This window comes from Phaethon aethereus, assembly GCF_964289735.1.
Source record: "Phaethon aethereus genome assembly, chromosome: 2".
Taxonomy (NCBI): domain Eukaryota; kingdom Metazoa; phylum Chordata; class Aves; order Phaethontiformes; family Phaethontidae; genus Phaethon; species Phaethon aethereus.
Window position 1 is genome coordinate 53,113,231 of NC_138582.1, and position 21,542 is coordinate 53,134,772.

The following is a 21,542-nucleotide window of genomic DNA, read 5'->3' on the forward strand; positions in this document are numbered from 1 at the left end:
AGACAGGACTTGTGGCACAAACTAAAGGACACCTCTAGTAATGAAGTATAATATATCATACTAAGGATCAAGTATGTCTAGGCTAAAAATATCAAGTTGAATTGAAAGGTTGAAAGTTCCTAAACAGGTATTTACATCGCAGTGTAAATGCATCCTGTTTTCTAAAATATGTTAAGCACCTGTAATCTCACTGAAATCAAGGATAATTAAAGTATTTGACACCTTTCTGAAACCAGATCCCTTTCATCACGTCCTTGCTTTGCACAGTAGGCATGAAGTCTTTGATACAGTAGCCATTATTTTTAACTCTGCACACACTAAATGATGACAAGGAGGGAATGGAACTGTTGAAGTAGCCCTACATCACTCAAAACACACGGCAGAGCGAGTGTCCTTCAAGAGAAGGACCACTTTCTCCACATCACAGCTACATCTGGCTCTGCTTCAAAATACACTAAGCCTGGGCTAGACCAATACAGGAACACACCTGCAAAAAAATTCAAGCTAATATCTGCTGTAACATTCTAAATTTTTATTGCAGCAGTAGAGAACTACTAAGTGGAACCCAGGAAAATCAACCATCCCTGGCCCCACAACCAGAAAGGAGGAGTAAGAGGTGTGACTTTTGGTTATCTTCTTTGATAAGAAAACAGCTTCAGCAGCGCCTGGTGCGATCTGACCGCAGGCTTTGACAGAGAAGCATCAGACAGGTGGTGGTGAGCGAGGCACTGGGGAAGGCAAGGTGAAGAACAAGGAACTCAAAGAGGAACACCTTTCCTCAAGTGGGCGAGCCACAATATGGCTGGGAACTACAGTGGTAACATCTGCCTTGCTCCTTCTCCCTTTGGAAGGCAAAGGAGGAGTTACTCAGGTTACAGGCAATTACAAACAGTGGTGCAAAATGCTGTGCACATGAGTGATTCAACAAATACATCCACGTTTTCAAAATGCAACCTAGGGAATTCTTAAGACTTTTGTGCTATGTGAAAATGTGCTACTAGAGATGTCCTTTATTCATTTTACCTCGACAGCCGAAATAATTCTTGTTTTCGAGAGCGTGGTAACCACCTTCACAGGTGTCACAGGCATCTCCACAAACGTTAGATTTGCAGTAACAATGCCCATTTTTCTGTGAAGAAAACAATTTCATCAAAAATGTTTCAGGACCTTTTTCAGAACTTTAATCTTTCATTACTTTGAATTCCCTCCAATTCTAAAGAGGAAAACCATTCTAATCTCAACAAAAAATACCATATGGACATAAATCCTGTCATTTATCATATTCAATGAACAGAATAGGAAATATATAAACTCAAGATGATGAAAAATTTTCAGAACTTTTATACATCCCTAGGATATATAAAACTTCAGTACAAAACTGCTTATTTGCTGTATAAAACCAGCCACTTTATGTGCAAAAGCAATAATCAGTATTAAGATCTCTACCTTACCAGATGTTACAACAATTTATCTTTACAAAAATCAGTTTAATTAATGTCTTTCTTTTAATTTCACTTTACCTGCTGACATTCTCCAACTCCACTTAGTGTTCCACTCACATCACACTGGCATGCTGCACAGATGAAAAAAAGACAATCTGCATTTCCTCTTTTCAAGATACTTTGCAGGAAAAAAATCCACCACCCTGAATCTACAATTTTAAGTCATAGTGCTACAAGGTGGATTTTACTCTGGAAGGTTCAGAATAGCAGATGGCTACTGGCACAAGGTGAGGAAGAAAAGCAAAGGAGAAAGAATGAGGAATTCTGTGTACATGCAATTTACTGGTGTGTTTTAAAGTGTTCTAACTCGTATTTAACACAAACAGTCTTGAGTTTGGATTTTCAATTGTTTTCTTTCTTCAAAACATTCAGATAATTGATGCAAAACAGTGTCTTCCAGCCTGACTGGCATCTTCTATTCTGCAGTGCTACTTTGGGACCAGTTCAGCTCTCCACATGAAATATAAATAATGCAAACATTGCCAGAAGGAGCTATGCTGACCTAGAGGTTTGGTGAAACCCAGTATTGACTCTGTGACTGAAGGCAGAGAAGATGAATTACATGAAAGGTGCACTAATTAATCTTTGAGGAGATGTTTAGACCATATAGTATTTAGAGATTTAGAGTCAAAGATGTAATGATATTGGTATTGGCTCTAAGGCTACTCATCCTATCTAGCTGGCTGTTGTGGTGCAACCTGCTGGAAAGGGAGTAGTTAAAACATGCACTTGCTGTTAGCAAACATTGAAAACTGCAAACATTTTGGTATTATATAGACATAAGCCATAACAGATTCATCACACCCTGAGGCCACATGAAAGTTTTTCACTCCTCTACAAGCTAGGAGATGACAATAAGTGAAAAAGCACCTTTTCCTCAAAACAATGAGCCAAATTCTGGTTTCAGTGTTAGGGGCAGAAATCCTTTCTCACTCCAGTAAAACTGCCATAGGGCTGCATGAAGTACATATCATTGCAACTCAGAGCACACCTTGGTCCAACACTAGCAAACACTCATGAAATTAATTTTAAAAGTAACTGCTGGTATCATAAGTAATTCAGTGTTACAATTAAGTAGCATGAAAAACATGCTGTTAACTACAGTTGTGAAGGTCACTGAGCACCAAAGATGGTGACAGCGAATAAAGATGACTTTCAAAAGAATTTAACACATTCCATAAACCAAAGAAATATGTCATGAAGCTGTACCTGTACATCCCTCAGAGTTTTCTTTGGCCAGGTTCCAGTACAATGGTTTGCATTTACTACAGGTAGGACCTTCAACATGCTGAAGACATTGACAATAACCCTAATGACAGAAAGGAGTTAACATGCGTTCATCTGTTCAATAAAAAAACATACTGTTCTTTAATATTAAGAAAAAACTAATATTATTAACAGCTCAGGCAGTTTACTAACTTTTCTGTCTCATACTATCAGCACAGGATTGTTCTACCCTGGGTATTTTTTCCATATGTAATTTATTCTAAATGTCCCAACAGGTGTACTTTCCAATTCTTTTATATCCTTATTAGAACTGCTCTAAAGTATTAGATGTTTTGCAAAAAGTTTAAAAGACAAATTTCCTTTAAAATAATAATTAATTTTCATATTTACTCCTTCCTTTATTGGTGGAAGACACACATAGCTGTATACGTGAGCCTACATAGATACTTCTCCCATTGGTCAGACTTACCTTCTAGGTCTTCTTTGCTACACATTTAGCAATGACTATGATATCTGGTAATATTCTAATAATAATAACCATCACTGTATTAATAACAATAATAGTGAAATAGTAACAGTTACAAAGAGATAATATTTTTTTCAAGAATAATTTGATGCTGAAATGGCTTGTTGCAACCCAGAACCAGAAGGTCTTTGGCACATGCATAGGTTTATATGCATATCCCCATGTATATATTAGTGTTCTAGCGTACCAAGAAGACATAAACAGTATGCATAAACTATATATAAAAGATATAAAACCCCCAGCCTCAATAGCTAATTGCACTGATGAAAGAACAAAACACTGATTTTATTTCCACACTTACTCTGCAAATAAGCTCATGCAATTCTTTTACAGTCTAAGAGCAGGCTTCAGGACTTGAGCAATGAAGTGAATGTGTTCAGCAAAGGCACGTGCATTATTAACACATACTGTTAGCTGCAGTGGTAGAATACTTACGGAATGAGAACCAATGCTACCTGAAGGGTCACATTCACTGTTGACACCTTTATGAAATTAAAAAACAAACACATTGAAAGATCTTTTGAAAACAGAGCTGTGGAATGTAGTACCGCAGAAGTACGATGAAAGCAGGTGTGAGCGTGAAAGGGCTTTTTAATAGGGCTACCTTGGAGGTAGCTTGGCTAATTGGCTTTTTAATAGGGTTACCTTGGAGGGACTCAAATACTTTAAACTTCAAGACCAGCAGAAGCCTTTCATAATGATTTTTCAAATGTGTATTTTGCCTGGTTTAGACTATCTGGTTTGGTATGCAAAGTAGTCACTTGGAAAAATATAACACTAACCTACAGAACTGAGAGACATTTTCTTCCAGTTCCTGTGCCATCATCTAAAAAAGGTTTTAATCTTATAGTTCACTTCATGAAATAACACACAGAATGACAAATAAGCTCATCTATTATGTGCTCCTGGTGTGCCCCTCCCCCGCCACGCTTCAGGGGGCTTCTATAAAAATTTGCACGCAGCAGACTGCCCTGGACAACCCTGCAATAAAAACGGGGGTGATCCAAATCAGAACGGAGGATTTTTCTCTCAGAAGCATTACCTTCGCAGTAGGGGAAACTGTTGGCTGCAGAAAGGCATCTGTCGCACCGTCGTCCCGTGACGCCCGTTTGACACTCGCACTGCCCCGACACGGACTCACATGTGCCGTGCTGGGAACCGTTGGGAGAGCACTGACAAGCTACGTAACAAAAAACACAGACAGTGGTGGAAAGGTTCACCTGTAGGTACCAAGTAATAACTTTCCAAAACTTTAGTACTGTAGAGGTTTTGAATACTATTTGTGTAGACTGTTCTTCATTTTTCTTTGCAATAAATAGCTCACAAGGCTATTTCTTAAATATAACTCACAGGGTCTTCACCCCTGTTTGGAACCCATGAGTTTGAGGTGACGTGTATGATCTTGACATTGTTTTCTTCCTCTGTTCTTGACAGAAACAGATAGGATTATCTGGAGCAGTAATAAATCTCTCTTCCTCAACTTCTTTGTCCCATCCTAAGAGCAGGCTTGGTTTTGGCTTTCTGCTTTCTTGATCATCTTATGATTACAGAAAGCACAGGGAAAATTCTGTAATTAGACGTGCACTTAAAAATATGATGGTGAAATGTAGAATATAAAATCATATGCCCATCACACCTTCAGATCTGAGGGCAGAGGAGGCCAGAAGCAAGCTTTGAAATACAGCAGGCAACAGTCTTATTGTTTCAGATTCCTACATAAGGTCTCATTGTGCAATGATTTACACACACGGGGAAAATAAGAATAATGCCACAAAAAAGAACAATGCTGCTACAGCCCCAGGGACTAATCTTTGCTTAGATAGAGTCTGAGGGTGAAACAGCTAATGACAATTATTTTAGTTAAGCAGTAGCCAGTCTCCTAAAGAGAGAGAACTGTTCTGATGATTAGTAATAGCAGAATTCTGAGGATACATTCCTTCTTTAGCACTAACAATCTCTTGATTTCTAGGAAAGAGCAGTCTCGTTCACAATGATCACGCAGTTTGCTGGTTTTAACAACAGAGCCTGCAGGTTTCCCTCTGCTTCATGTGAAAGACCTATACACACATTCTGGGCCTGATCAACTGATCCACACGAGCAGGAAAAATTGTTGATACGATGGAAGATTTGCAGAGCCAAGCCCTTCTAGACTAGGATTTATGGTGCAATGTTGGCAGATGTCAATAGCACACACTAATGCACGCACTTAAAAGTTTACAGGACAGTGTATCAGAAACCCAAACCAGTCGAAACACAACTTATGTTCTGTAAGTCGAGTGAGCCAGAACTCATAAAGGTCCATGCCCGTTGCCCAGCCTACGCTTTAGATTTCATATTTAAAAGAGAGATACAACTGTGCCAAGGCCAAACGCTGCCATGCTCGCGTTAATCCAACTAGCACAGGAACAGCAGGGATGTGCCAGGTAGGGCTACCAGTGTGCGTGCCTGCCAGGAAGCATGGCCACTGGCTGGATCTTCAGTGGTTTTGTTACCACTTTTGGATGGAACAAAACTGTCATCGTTACACGGGTAACTCCAGTAAAGGGAAGAAAGTCTTTTACTCACGCAAGCAGCTGGGATAGCTGTAATAACCTGTAGCGCACTGGTCACATCTAAGTCCAGCGTAGTTACTATGGCACAGACACTGACCTCGAGGACCACATGTATTCTCCACTGAGCCAACAGCATCACAGTTACATTCTGCACAGAGGAAAAAAACCCACAAAACTATCCTAACAGATACAGGTCTAAACCAGAAGTTATTTAAACCTGAGTTTGAAAAACAAAAAAAGGTCACCTTTGAATGTAAAGTAACCATGAGGAATCCAGACAAACCATAATTTACCACCAAAAATAAATACCCTGAAATAGATGGTTATAATGTAATTGCCTCCTCAACCATCGATAATCAGGTTATTGCTGCAATTCTATAATGTACAGTTTAGAGATTTAGTTTGACACCTTGCAAAATACATGTGTAAGGGACAAAAATCCATCCTAAAATGGAAAGAACATCACATGAGAGAAGTACTTAACATCTTTAAAAAATAACCTCTGAGAAACAGCATCCACAAAGCTAGGCTTGGTCTAATGGCTAACAAGAAGCTTACTAGTCAAGCACTTAATGATGCACACGCACAGGTTCATGATGCACAAATAAATGATGCACAAAGTAAAAACTGCTGACATCTCAATTTTACAAGCTGGCAAGCAGTGAATTGCAGGAATCTGCATCTAATACACAAGGCACGTTGTCAGACTATAACGACTAGCTGGATGGGTGCTTCTCGTGGAGCTATCACTATTTTAGGCTAACGGCTCCATCACAGATAAGATGTGCCATTTTATTGAAATGATGCTGGAAGTTACACAGGCTCACACTTTATTGGTACATGAAAGGGAGCCCGTCTGGGAATCCCAGCTGCCTCACATACAAGCCGAAGCGTTGCAGTGAATCACTCAGCTTTTATGACTGACAGAAATGGCTGACTGGCAAAAATAGAAGACAAACATTGTCTTCTGTTCAGTGTTCACGTTCCTCGTTCCCCCTTTTGGTTCCTCTTTCTGCTACAGCCAAGGACATCTGACATTGCTGTGTTTACTTCAAAGATGCCTGGAAAGACGCAGGGCTTGCTAGGAAGTTAAGTGTAAGAGAAATACAAATACAGACGCTTCCAAAAACATCACCTACACTAGAGTTGACTCCCAGATGAACATTATATTGCATTCTCTCCCATTTTAATAACACTGATTTGTTTAAAGCCTTTATTTTGATATCACTCCTATTAAATAAAGCTTCCCTTGAGTTCAACAAGGCAAAACCAAAGAGGTCAGCTTTAGCTGCAGCAGCCAGAAAGTTACTGATCTGCCTCCCTTCTGAAGATGACAGCCTTAAAGAGAAGCAGCAGGCTGGGCTGCTCACTTTCCACCACAGTTTGCAGCATGCCTTATTAGTTTAAATTTAAACCCATGGCAGCTTATTTTAACAGAACAAGCTGTAAACTGCAGCAGTTTTGAGTCATCCCGCTGACTGTGTTTTCAACTATTTTTATCTGTCTTTTACAACTTGTTTTTGCATGCTCTTTTAAGCTTTTATGTCTCTTTTCAGCTTTTGGTGTTAAAGGTTCAGATGTATACAATACGGCTTTGATTTGCTTTAAGATTGCTACCTGATTCAGTTCTAAGGAAAAAAAAAGAGTGGTGTTGTTTTTTTAAAACCACCGAACAGCATGTACCATCACAGAACCCTGATTTTATGTTTTTCATTAGAAAACTTTAATCTACTCCAGACCATAAAGACACAGTCATGTGGTATTTCTTTATTCCACCCATTGTGTTTGGTAACACAACATAATATATCTTTGCAAGGGCATAAAGAATTATGCTGTCCATTCATAGGAGATAAACAAGTACATAAGCCCAAAAGGAAGAAGACTGCCATAGTCAACAACCAAAAATATGAGAGGGAAGGAAGCAAATCATATAAGTTCCACATAAATCTTGTTAAGCTGTACAGGAAAGTACATACCGGAACTCAGCAATATCCTATGTTCTTTCTCAGAGTAAAATTCACTGAGGATTAAGGGCCTGCCTCTCACTCACTGCAAAGGCAGACAAAACCTAGGGGCCAGACAGGACTTCATGGATTCCCCATACACACACCAGACCATCATGATATTCCAGGTTAGACTTCATTGATTTCCTTCTCTTGTAAAAATCAGACTAGTCCTTGGTAGCAGGTAGGCTGGTGAAACCCCATGGAGATCTTTAATGGTTCATAGTATGAGCCGGCAGTGTGACCAGGCGGCCAAGAGGCCCAACAGCATCCTGGCCTGCATCAGAAATAGTGTGGCCAGCAGGAGGAGGGAAGTGATCCTGCCCCTGTACTCAGCACTGGTGAGGCTGCACCTCGAATCCTGTGTTCAGTTTTGGGCCCCTCACTACAGGAAGGACATGAAGCTGCTGGAGCGTGTCCAGAGAAGGGCAATGAAGCTGGTGAGGGGTCTGGAGAACAAGTCTCATGAGGAGTGGCTGAGGGAACGGGGGTTCTTCACTCTGGAGAAGAAGAGGCTGAGGGGAGACCTTATCACTCTCTACAACTACCTGAAAGGGGGTTGTGACGAGGTGGGTGTTGGTCTCTTCTCCCAAGTAACTAGCGATAGGACAAGAGGAAATGGCCTCAAGTTGCACCAGGGGAGGTTTAGATTGGATATTAGGAAAAATTTCTTTACTGAGAGGGTGGTCAAACATTGGAACAGGCTGCCCAGGGAGGTGGTGGAGTCACCATCATTGGAGATGTTCAAAAAACATGTAGACATGGTACTTCAGCATATGGTTTAGGGGGCATGGTGGTGTTGGGTTGGTGGTTGGACTTGATGATCTTAAAGTTCTTTTCCAACCTTAATGACTCTGTGATTCTGTGATTACATGGACAGAGGTTGGCTTGGTGCTTGTCGGATGATCTTAAAATGAGTGAGAAATCACCGTGAAGGGCAAAATGGGAGCTTCTATTTTTCAGATTTACAGAACACACTTTTTACAAGGTACCGAACAAATACCTCGTGCAAAAGTAGATTAGTGCTTCACAGCTCTGCTATGCCAATTCCTTAGCATGCTCTGTTGCTGTAAGTCTCCATGTGAAGACAGCTTTCAACTCCTTTGGTTATTAGTAAGACAGCTGTGCTGACTGAGGTTATATCAAACTGACTGATCATGCAAAAAAAAAAGCCTGTGAGAAAACAGACTGTATAATTCTTCCCTACTATGAGAACATGCCTGGAATTAGGGCTTGGAGAATGAGAATGTGTGAGGATTTCACTGTGGAGAACAAGAGTCCCTTGCCCATTTACTGCTGTGAACATTGCTTCGGCCACTACAAAAATGGTACCTGAAAAGCACTCCAGTCTGCCTGTTTGGGGGCCTGTTCGAGGCTGTACATGCGACTGGCAGCCTTACCTGGACAGGCAGGGAAAGAGTGGTGGCCAGGCTGACAGCTCTCACACTGAAGTCCAGCTACCCCGGAGCGACAAAGACACCTCCCGAGAAAATCGCAGACTTCGGGCTGGGTACCGTCCAAATTGCATTCACACACTGCAAATGAGAAAAGACATCTCAGAGGCAGCCTCTGCACAGGCTCTCTTCTTTCACCTTTCTTTAAATAAAATATATAAAAAAAAGAAAAAGCAACTCCTTGATGCTCAACAGGACCAAAATCTTCCCATCAGATTTATTTTGAGCTTTTATTGATTGCCCACATCACTAATAAGTCAGTATCGAGGGAGACATTAATGAAAGAGCAAAATAATCTGGCTCAAAGTAACTACTGGGTTCAATATCAGTGTTCCTGCACTACACTTAGCCTGTCCCTACTCAGAGGCTGATTTATCGATGCCAAGTGGTATGCCAACTATTAAAAGTAGTTCCATCCTTTTCTAAGACTAAAATGAAACAATTTATGGCTCTGATTTACAATTTCAGGTGGGAGGCATTAATAAAATGCCTAAAAAGACAGTACAGAAACGGTTAATAAGGTTTAAAAACGAGTCAGTTTTCTAGCACTGATTAGAAAGGGCAAACTCAAATTAAACACAATTTAAAAAAAAAAAACAAACCCAAGGATAAGTAACAGAAATGTTCCCAAAGGTATTTTAAATTTCATCAGTGTTACTAAATCCAACCCCAAACTGGAGTCTGACAGCTGCATCACACAGTAGGCAGCAATCAAGGAAATAGGGGCATTTCGAGATAGAAATCTCCCCTCATCACATTTTTCTTCTTTGACTTCTGAGTTTTGGGAGGGCCCCTTATGAACATGTGGCAAAAGAACTTCATCCCTCAATATAAAACTTAGGTCTGTATTTTGGATACACTTGCCAAAAGGGGACGTTTGGCTTACCCTGGCAGAAGGGGTAATGAAAATAACCAGCTGCACAGGTATCACAGGAAAAACCCCAAAATCCAGTTCGACATCTGCACTGCCCAGTATTTCCATCGCAGTCACTGCCCAACGCTCCTGCACCGTGGCACTGGCACGCTGAAGAGCACATTTGTAAAGAAAACATTTGTGGTGTTACGACCTTACAGTTCCTATTTCACTTGGAAGCTGAAGGCTGGCATTTATACGGGAGTGCAGGCTCCAAACATCAAAGAAACCATGGCACTTACGCAGACACTGGCGGCCAAAATACCCTGGTTTGCAGCCACTTTCTAGTTACAACAGGAAAGGAAAAGAAAGAAAGGAACAAAGTTAATGCATAAAATCACACAACTCCTCGTATTTTTGCAGAGAAAAACAGATCAGTGCTTAGTAATCATTACTCTTGAATCAACAAAACTATTTGTATCACCCTTACATGCAAATCTCATTTAATAAAATAATAATCTGTAATCAAGTTTAATCTGCCACCACAAATTTACAACTTCTATAGACATAGAAGCTTCCACTTAGAGGTAGCTGCCTTTCCTAAGCCTTCACACTCAGATGCTATTTGTTGACAGTGTAAGTAGCTCAAGATCTGTTTTCTCCTGTTTATATTTATTCATTTTTCTTTGGAGTTTTTTTCCTTCTTCCTTTTAAAAATAAGTGAGAGAAGGGGATATGTGACAGAGGATACCCAGAGGTCTACCAGGGCAATTATTTTGGATGCTGTACAAAGGAGATAAGTGGTACAGGAGACTGAGGCTTCATGAGTTGTGATGGCAACCGCAGACACTTTCAAGAAAACAACTGGGACTTGTAAATACATAAATAAATTTGTGCTGTCTGCTTATATGTATGTGTCTGCTACATTCACAGAAGAAAACATTTTTTCATTCGCCAACGTAAACTCCAGCTCTTTTAAAGCTAATAGAAATAAAGGGGAAGAATGTTGATAGTAAGGTATGAAAAAGGTTTCAAGGATTTTTTAAAATTATTAATCCTGAAAAGCATTACAAGTATGTATATGATTAAGCACTAGCTATGATGATGTCTGCATTCTGCACTATATTAAAAAATATAAGCCTACTGAGGGAATCATTGTATGGATTTCAGTCAGCTTTGCATTGAGCTAAATAAGAAATATGTAGCGTGCTCAGAAATCAAAGTTCTTCACTGCCAAGGGCAATGTACAGTTTGCCAGGTGCAAAAGGACAGTCCAGAAGCAGAGGCCAGTTAGCCTTTAAGAAAGAGATTTACACTGCAAAGCAGCTGACAAGTTGTACGTGTCAGAAAGCCTTGATGGATCTGTTCATAAGAGCACCAAACAAGGTGGTCAGCCTCTTCTGCAGATGTTTGCCGGGGGCTGGTCAAACTTATTCTGATCCATAACTCTTCCTGAAACTAGCCCACTAAACTGTTTAATATGAACATGACAATATGATGAACTTCTGGCAAGAACAAAGGCTCTGTGAAAGATAAATACCAACAGTGGCAAAGTTACTACATAAATCTCCATGAAAGAGCAGGCACCACTGAAACAGTGAAAAACAGCAGTATGAAAAATGTGAAAAGTAGCAAAACAGTGAAATGAGGAAAAAAAAAATCACCAAGAACTTGCCTATTATGTCACCAGCCACAGCATCTCTTGGATTTGGAGAAGTAAAAGGATATACAGGAATATCTTTAAAACAAAAGAAACGATGAGGTGTATTTGAAACAGGCACATTTATTTCATTAAAAACCATGACAAACAATGAAGTCATCTCCTGACAATATAGATGGCATGATATTCACATGACTCTAGTAACCAACTTCAGCTTAGTTTTCTTTCAGTTAGGATCAGGATAAGAAACATTTTACTTTTGACCTCCAATTCAGGTACAAACATCTCTTCCCAAAAGAACAGTATGAAAGGCCAGACACCATTTGGAAATGCTACCAGGCTGCTTCCCTGCTCCCTACCCTTTTGTACAGGAAGTTTTCTTATGCTAGACAGTGTTATGAGAGCTATCTAGGGAGCTCCATATTTATTTCACATTTTCTGCTTCCAGATGAAGGTCCACCTCCTTCTATTTGGCATTATCACTCACTAGCTGAACTGCCAGAATTCATGTACAATACATCTTGGGAGCTTTTTGATTTAAGTATCCTCCAGATTAGGAATGGGAAAGACAACTCAACAAACATTCCTCCATTAAGAAGGGATCCAAAGTTGATGAGCTACAAATATCAGTGGGACTTAGGTCAAGGTCTACCTGAGCTGAACTTAATTAAAATTGTTGGATTGCAAACAAAAGGATACATGAGATGTGATAATCTGGAATGCAATGTACAGAGAGGATTTATTCTATCACAGCCATTGAATACAAACAACATTCAAATTTTTACATTGTTTTTTCCTTGTACGGATTTCCCTCTTCTTCCATTTTTATCATGGTACCTCTCTTTTAGTCAGACCTCAAATCCTGCCCCAGGACAACACCAGTTTTATCAACTCTCAGAAACATGCTTGTCCTGAGGGCATAAAACACCCCACCAGTGCATTTTTAGAATCTGATCATGGAGTCACAAGCTTTTTTGCAGCAAACACATCTTGATGCTAACATTTTCTTCTCAGTTATTTTATACATAATTTATTCATGGGGAAAGCATGAATTAATTTTCTGAATTCCCAACACAATTTTAATCTCCTTATTTTAAAGTAAAAATCTAATTTTCAATTAATCAATAGCATTAGATAGCATTCTATTACCATTTTCAACACATGGAAGTGCTCAGCAGTTCTCTGTTGCACTGTTTTTTCTAATATGCTTGTTTTCTTTGGATTTACAAACACCTTTCCTTCAGCCACTTCCTACAAAATCTGAAACAAACTGGAACCCTTCCTTCAACCACATATCTGCACCTACCCACAGTCCAGCAAAAATAAGAGTGTGGCTTGAGAGCCTCATGCGCTACCAGGAGAGCCTTTCCAACAGTGTGCAGGTGTTATTTTAAAATTATTTTTATTTATTTTGGAACTCTCCAGAAGTCCATGAGCTTTGTTTATCAGGAATTCAAGTTCCAAGTCCTAAAAGGTGTCAGGGAGAACAACCATTTTCTCCCCTCTCTCTCATTACAGCCATGTTCCACTTCCCAGTCAAAGTGGTCTTTATACCTGAAGACCCTGAGACATGCTTAAACAATTTGTCCAGGGCTTTAGGACTGGAGTTCATGACTTACTGAGAGAGAGGCTGTAGCCTTGACAAAGATGTCTTAAATGAACTCAGAATTGTGAGAATGCAGCACAATCTATTTGATTTTTCAAGTAACTATAATTTTGCAAAATAAACCAGATTCTCTTCAGTATTATGACAACTGATTATCAGAACGCGTAACCATGTGAAGCTGAAATGCCAGATGTTTTAACCGAGTCAAGTGTAATGAAAACTGTTAATTCTTTAAAGCACATTTAAAACACTGGAAAAGAGGCATTTTTATTTGTATACTTACGGACACAAAATGGATAACCATAGAATCCATCAGCACAGCGTTCACAGTCTTCTCCCTGGAAATTCTGCTTACAGAAGCAGCGGCCAGACCCTTCCTCACAGCCTTCTGCATGCTCCGAGTTACAACTGCAGGCTAAGTAAGTATCAGCAATTAGGCACTCTTTGGAAAAGAATTAATCTGCCTTTTACAGCAGCACACAATACCATTATAATAGTAAATCTGAGGTTGTGAATGCCTCATTACTTAAAGAATTAACATTTGCATGGAGTTACATATTTTGCAAGTACTTTATATCACCAATTAATCTTTGTGATATCCCTTAGAAGTAAAACTTACTTTCTTAGAGTGTTTAGTTTGTTTTTTTAATTCAGAAAAATGCATGTTATTACGCCACAGCACTGCAGCAACTATCTTTTCTGTGGCATCTGCTCATCTCTCTCCATGGTCCAGGCTAAGCACCATGCTCCATCCACCTTCCCTTACACATCACGTGCAACACTATGGCAGCACACCATGGCTCTGTTGACTTCCCATTCATTTCAACACCCAAACCATACCTTCCTCCTACCTGTCACAAGGCTCCTTCAGCCTGTTTGTCATTCAACCCTTCCCTCTTACCTATACTCAGTTCTTCTTTTTTAAATGTTATATTAGTAATTTTCTTATTGCATTATTTATTTGCCATTAGGTTCAGCACTGCATAAAATAGGAGCAGTCACCCTCGTGACCTTTTGAGCTATAGACTAAAATTTTCAAGTGACTAAGAGCCAAAGGATAGCTCTCTGATGTACATTTAAGGTAAGAGAAGCAAGGTCACACAGGTAGCATGTAAGAGTGGCGTCTTAGAGGTCATACTGGCTCACTGTGGGGTGTGTAGCAACACCCCAGGCTTATGTGATCCTATCTCCTCAGCAGCCTTTTCTGGCTTGCTTCCTCCTATTGTCCTAGTGCTGGTCTGAAGCTTTAGGCTCATATGACACATAAGTTGAGAAGAAAAGGTCTAAAGCAACACAGAAAGTAATTTGCAGTTGTTCTTCAACAACTTTTGGCCACTCTTTCATTCTTCCTCCCCAAAAGATGCATCACATGCCTTGATTATAGCCAAAAAAAACCCAAGCCACCACCATGAGAAGATACTTAATAGAGAAGGACTCACGTATACAGCCGTCAGGAGCTCTTGCTGGAACACCGTAGGGACGATAGTAACCTTTTGCACACTTCTCACAGTTAATACCAGCTGTGTTATGCTGCGCAAAATAAAACAAAAGGAGAATATGAGATAAAGAGGTGAACTTGGAAGAATTAAGAAACAGTAACATCCTTTACGCTGTTTCTATATACAGCTAAAAAGGATCAGCACAGGAAGAAAATGGAATATGACTGCAGTAAAGACAGCATTCATCATTTGCTGTTCTTTAACCACCTGTCCTCTACATATGTATGAATCATGGTATTCTCACATAAAGCAGCTGAATTTTATCTTTAAAGCATTACAAAAAAGAGCTATTTTAAGAAAAAAATTAAATCTAGGGGAAAAAAAATCTCTTTTCCCTATCACATGATATTTATCCCTTTTTATGCTGCTTTTATCATAACGTATACATCATTCAGGCAACTGCATCATTACTTTTTCCCTCATATTATTTTTTGAATACACTATGTCTAAGACAAGCAACATCAAAATAAACCAAAACCTGGTCAGTCAGCGCAAAACAGAACTTCCAGTAGAAAAGCATATGTGTCTGAAAAACCTGTGTTTTAGGCACACAGAAAAACTATCATAAGTAACTTGGACTACAGCAAAAATATGTAACTCCCCTGCAAACAGAGTCCTGAGCGTGTATCAACTCGTGCAGTAAAGCTCTCCCCTGTGGTGGGGGTGGCAGGAGCATGCAGCAGCGATGGCATTCACCGGTTCAGCAAATCTTGGTCACAAGGTATCCTGGCGAGCTCGTAGGCTCGTGAGCAGGGAACTGAAGGGCGAAGCTTTGCCCTGGAGCAACCAAAGCGGTTTCCCCAGCTCCCACTCCCTGTTTAGTTCCTCCTTAGGGAGTGTTGCAATTCAGGGCTAAGCAGGGACCCAGCATTTAATGGAGGGACCAATGGGGCAGCTCATGAGCAGGGCACCCAAGATGTTGTTGGGGCTGCTGCTCCTGGTTGGTGCTCTCATTTTGTGCATTGTTTTTCAGTTGTTTCCAGCTCTACCAGGAGCCTCCTCTACCATCATCAGATCTGAGCTACCGCTGGGAAAGGCTGATGCTAGATCAGGGAGGGTGAAGCTCACATTGCACAGCAGACAGCGGGAGCACAGAGGGGCCCAGCATCTCCACTCATGACTGTGCAGAGCTACTTGGAGATTGTGCAGTGCTGGTCTCAACACATGGTAGGGCACATTCTTTGGAGACTACTGGTGCTAACTCTTGTGGCACATCAGAGGCCACAGGCCAAACAGAGGAGCCATCCTCCAGGAGGTGGATGCCATTGTCCAGGTCTGGGACCGCAGAGAATGCTTGGACCTCTCCCTGGGGCTTGGGGCAGGTGATGAACCTGAGCAGAGCTCATGGGTAAGGATCAGAGGACAGACCAGCACAGCTGATATTGCAGTAGGTGTGTTACAGACCACCTGAACAAGACAGCAAATGAAGCCTTCTCTAGGGAGCCTGAGAAAGCTTTGGTACTCGTGGGTGACTTTAATCACCTCAATATCTGCCGGAAGGGCAATGCAGCTGGGTGCGAGCAATCCAGAAGTTATTCTGAACGTATCAAAGACAATTTCTGGGTGTAGAGGTCTATGAACTAGTCAGGGGAGATGCTCTGGTCAAACTGACACCCACTAACAAGGAAGAATTTTTTCCTCCCTCCTTCCAGTTGCAAGCAGTGATAGGAAGAAGCAGACAGGCCCAGCCTATTAATGCATGGCTCCATGACTGGTGCCGCCACCACAGTTTTGGGTTTTTTGATAATGGATCAGCCTACATGGTAGCTGGCTTGCTGGCATCAGATGGGATTAGCCTTCCTCAAAGGGGGAAGAGGGTCTTTGCTCACAAGCTAGTGGAGCTCATTGGCAGGGCTTTAAACTAGGCTTGAAGGGGGAGGGGGATAATATCAGGCTCACCTACAACAAGCTATGGGATGACACACCAAGGTTAGAGGGACAGGGTGCTAGCAAGAGCACTCAGCCTGTTACACCAGAGAAAGACCTCAGAGGAACTAAAGGAGGTTCCTCTAAGAGGGTGACATGGCCAACAGTGGTGACATGGCTGAAGTGCCTCTACACAAATGCACACAGCATGGGCAACAAACAGGAGGAGCTGGAAGCCACCATGCTGCCGGAAAGCTATGAGCTGGTTGCCATTACTGAAACTTGGTGGGATGAATCCCACAACTGGAATGTGGCTGTCAATGGCTACAGGCTGTTCAGAAGGGACAGACGAGGAAGGAAGGGCAGAGGTGTTGCCCTTTGTGTCAAGAAATGGATAGAGTGTGAAGAGCTGTCTCTGACAAACAGCCATGAGCAGGTCGAAAGCTTATGGGTAAGAATCAGGGACCAAGGCAATAAAAGGAACCTTGTGGTTGGTGTCTATTACAGGCCAACCAACCCAGGGGAGCCTACCGACAAAGCCTTCTCACTCCCGCTACAGGAGGCATCGTGCTCACAGGCTCTTGTCCTGTTGGAGGACTTCAACCACCCTGACATCTGCTGGAAAAGTAGCACGGTGAGATGTAGGCAATCCAGGACACTCCTGGAGTTCATGGAGGATAACTTCCTATGCCAGGCAATAGACAGCCCTACCAGAGGGGATGCCATACTGGACCGGTTGGTCACCAATGCATGTGAGCTAATTGGAGGCAGCCTGAGCTGCAGTGATCATGCACTGGTGGAGTTCACAGTCCTGAGGGATATGGGGCAGGCGAAGAGTAAAGTCAGGATCCTGAATTTTAGGAAAGCAAAATTCCATCTCTTCAGGGAGTTAGTCAATAGGACACCCTGGGAAACTGCCCTCAGGGACAAGGGAGCAGAACAGAGCTGGAAGCTTGCTGGCAGAGCAAGGGTGCTTTCGACAGAGTGCAAGAGCTCTCCATCCCCAGGTGTAAGAAGTTGGGAAAGGAAAGCAAGAGACCAGCATGGCTGAGTGGAGACTTGCTGGTCAAACTAAAGGGCAAAAAGGAAATGCACAGCCAGTGGAAGCAGGGACAGGTATCCTGGGATGAGTACAGGCATGTTGACTGGTTGTGTAGGGATGGGGTCAGGAGGGCCAAGGCGTGGTTGGAGCTGATCTTGTCAAGGTATTCAAAGAATAATAAGGGCCTCTACTGGTATGTCAGCCAGAAAAGGTCAAAGAAAGCGTACTCCCCTTGGTGAGCAAGAGTGGCAAACTGGCAACAATGGATGAGGAGAAGGCTGAGGTACTGAATGACTTCTTTGCCTCAGCCTTCACTGGCAGTGTCTCTTTCCATACCTCTCAAGGGGATGGACTGCAAGACGGGGACTGGAGGAGCAAAGTCCCTCCCACTGTAAGAGAAGATCAGGTTCGTAACTACCTGAGGAACCTGAACATGCACAAGTCTATGGGACCTGATGAGATGTATCCCAGAGTCCTGACAGAACTGGCTGATGTAGTTGCCAAGCCACTCTTCATGATATTTGAAAAGTCCTGGCAGTCAGGTGAAGTCCCTGGTGACTGGCAAAAGGGAAACATTGCACCCATTTTTAATAAAGGTAGAAAGGAGGACCCTGGGAACTACCGACCTGTCAGCTCACCTATGTGCCTGGGAAGATCATGGAACTGGGAAGATCATGGAACTGATCCTCCCAGAAGCTATGCTAAGGCACATGGAGGACAGGGAGGTGATTTGAGACAGTCCGCATGGCTTCACCAAGGGCAAGTCCTGCCTGACCAACCTCGTGGCCTTCTGTGATGGTGTGACCACATCGGTGGACAAGGGAAAAGCTATGGATGTCGTCTATTTGGACTTCTGTAAGGCCTTTGACACGGTCCCCCACAACATCCTTCTCTCTAAATTGGAGAGGTATGGATTTGATGGGTGGACTGTTTGGTGGATGAGGAATTGGTTGGACGGTCACACCCAGAGGGTAGTGGTCAATGGCTCAATGTCCAGATGGAGATCGGTGACGAGTGGTGTCCCTCAGGGGTCCATATTGGGACCAGTACTGTTTCATATCTTCATCAATGACATAGACAGTGGGATTGAGTGCACCCTCAGCAAGTTTGAAGATGACACCAAGCTGAGTGGTCCGGTTGACACGTCTAAGGGACAAGATGGCATCCAGAGGGACCTGGACAAGCTCAAGGAATGGGCCCATGTGAACCTCATGAGGTTCAACAAGGCCAAGTGCAGGGTCCTGCACCTGGATCGGGGCAACCCCCACCGGGTATCAGTGCAGGCTGGGGGATGAAGGGATTGAGAGCAGCCCTGCCAAGAAGGACTTGGGGCTACCGGTGGATGAAAAGCTGGACATGAGCCGGCAACGTGCACTCGTAGCCCAGAAGGCCAATTGTATCCTGGGCTGCATCCAAAGCAGCGTGGCCAGAAGGTCAAGGGAGGGGATTCTGCCCCTCTACTCCCCTCTGGTGAGACCCCAGCTGGAGTCCTGTGTCCAGCTTTGGAGCCCTCAGCATAGGAAAGACATGGACCTGTTGGAGAGGGTCCAGAGGAGGGCCACAAAAATGATCAGAGGGATGGAACACCTCTCTTATGAAGAAAGGCTGAGAGAGTTGGGGTTGTTCAGCCTGGAGAAGAGAAGGCTCTGGGGAGACCTTCTTACGGCCTTCCAGTACTTAAAGGGGCCTTCTAAGAAAGATGGGGACAGACTTTTTAGCAGGGCCTGTTGTGATAGGACAAGGGGCAATGGTTTTAAACTAAAAGAGGGTAGATTTGGACTAGATATGGGGAAGAAATTTTTCACCATGAGGGTGGTGAAACCTTGGCACAGGTTGCCCAGAGAGGTGGTAGATGCCCCATTCCTGGAAACCTTCGAGGTCAGGTTGGTCGGGGCTCTGAGCAACCTGATTTAGTTGAAGATGTCCCTGCTCACTGCAAGGGGGTTGCACTAGATGATATTTAAAGGTCCATTCCAACACGAAGATTCTATGATTCTATGAATATGTGAAGCTTGAGGGCAGCCTTGGCTTCAGGGTCCCTGAGACTGTGGATTTTAAGATCCTGAGACAAGTAAGCAAGACAAATAGCAGAATTACAGTCCTGGGCTTCAGAAAAGCAGCTTTTGGCTTGTTCAGGTATCTTTCACACAGTCAACATCCTGTATGAAACTGTCCTGGAGGGGAAAGGGGACCAGGAGAGCTAGCTGATTCTCATGGACAGCTTCCTTAGAACAAGATCATTTCTTTCTATTGTGCAGAAAGTCAAGCAAGTACGGCAGAAGGCCAGCATGGATAATACAGAGCCCCTGATTCATCTCAAACTCAAAAAGGAAGTACTCGGAAGGTGGAAGCAGGGATAGGTTACTTGGTGGCAATACAAAGACATTGCCCACATGTAGGAGTGGAGTTAGGAAAGTCAAAGCTTATCTGGAGTTAAAACTACCAAGGGAGGTGAAGTGCAAAAAGAAAGGTTTCTAGGAGTACATCAGCAGCCAAAGAAAAGCAAAGATGAATATGGGCCCATTGCTCAGTGGGGAAGGAGATCCAGTGAACCAATCATTTCAGAAGCCGTTTCTAAACGCATGAAGGACAGGAAGGTGATTGGGCATGTTCAACATAAATTGAATAAAGTATGCCAAATAAAGTATGCCAAATCAACCTCATTGCTCTCTGTGGTAAGATGTGGTAAGGTGCTGTGGACTAGGGGTGGGCAGAGCCACCAAGATAGTGAGGAACTGAAGCACATGACATCCAAGAAGAGGCTGAGACAGCTGGGTGTCTTCAGCATTAAGAGAATACAGTTGCCACCTACAGCTACCTGATCAGAGGATACAGAGGGGATGGAGCCAGACTCTTACAAGAGGTGCACAGCAATAGGATGAAAGGCAACAGACACAGATTGCAACATGGAAAATTCTAATTAGATATTAGGGAAAAAAAAATTATGAAAGGTGGTCAAATACTGAAACAGGTTGTCATGAGTGGTTATGGCATCTCCATCCTTGGAAGTGTTCAAGGCTTGTCTGAACAAGTCCCTGAGCAATGTGATCTAATTAGACCTGCTGTGAGTAGGGGGCTGGACTACATGATTTCCAGAGCTCCCTTGTTATCAGGCTCTAAAGAAACCGAATCTATCTTTGTATGCAACATTTCAGTTTTATCACTTCTTCTTTCAGTCATCCATTCCTAACACTTTTTTTCCCTGACACAAGCAGCAAAAGTAAACTAAAATACATGTCCTTTATCCATGAAAAAATAAGCTATAATTAGATTTATGGTAAACTCATTTAATCCAGCATAACTTCCACACAATTAGGTTACAAACAATTAATATCAGTCATATAACCAGGATTCAGATTTAGATTAATTTTGCTCTTTTCTATTGTGGAAGCAATATGAATGTTCTTTCATGAACAAAGAGCTGACAGGAAGGACCAACATGATAAATCTTACCAGACTGCACGGACAACGTTCTGCACAGAAATGTCAACTGGAAGACAAAGAACATTTCTTCTGCTCATGCTAGAAAAAATAACTCTACCCTCTTCTGATTGCCTTTTGGACAATATCTTATTATATTGTGGCAATAAGACGGAAAACATACTCTACAAATTTTACTGGATATTTCCTTTTTCTGTTGCTTACATACATCTGTATCTTTTAAATGGTAATACATAAATCATGATGCATAGGTTTCATAAGAACATAGGCTTGATGATAATATTCCCTCTGAATTATGTTCTGGTCAGCTG

At 42.2% G+C, this 21,542-nt stretch overlaps 1 protein-coding gene across 1 annotated transcript in view; it reads right to left on the reverse strand.

Annotated features, from left to right (window-relative positions):
- Window positions 1-21,542, reverse strand: part of LAMA3 (laminin subunit alpha 3) — a gene marked incomplete at its 3' end in the record, with an annotated part of 127,710 nt that overhangs the window by 73,629 nt on the left and 32,539 nt on the right. Inside the window, exons 9-20 of the mRNA XM_081996608.1 lie at window positions 14,823-14,913; window positions 13,667-13,798; window positions 11,793-11,855; window positions 10,420-10,461; window positions 10,151-10,288; window positions 9,211-9,345; window positions 5,821-5,955; window positions 4,298-4,435; window positions 3,691-3,737; window positions 2,712-2,811; window positions 1,521-1,573; window positions 1,024-1,129 (exon numbers count right to left, since the gene is read on the reverse strand). Of these exons, the coding sequence (XP_081852734.1) occupies window positions 1,024-1,129; window positions 1,521-1,573; window positions 2,712-2,811; window positions 3,691-3,737; window positions 4,298-4,435; window positions 5,821-5,955; window positions 9,211-9,345; window positions 10,151-10,288; window positions 10,420-10,461; window positions 11,793-11,855; window positions 13,667-13,798; window positions 14,823-14,913 (1,180 nt within the window). The remainder of the gene's footprint in view (window positions 1-1,023; window positions 1,130-1,520; window positions 1,574-2,711; window positions 2,812-3,690; window positions 3,738-4,297; window positions 4,436-5,820; window positions 5,956-9,210; window positions 9,346-10,150; window positions 10,289-10,419; window positions 10,462-11,792; window positions 11,856-13,666; window positions 13,799-14,822; window positions 14,914-21,542) is intronic.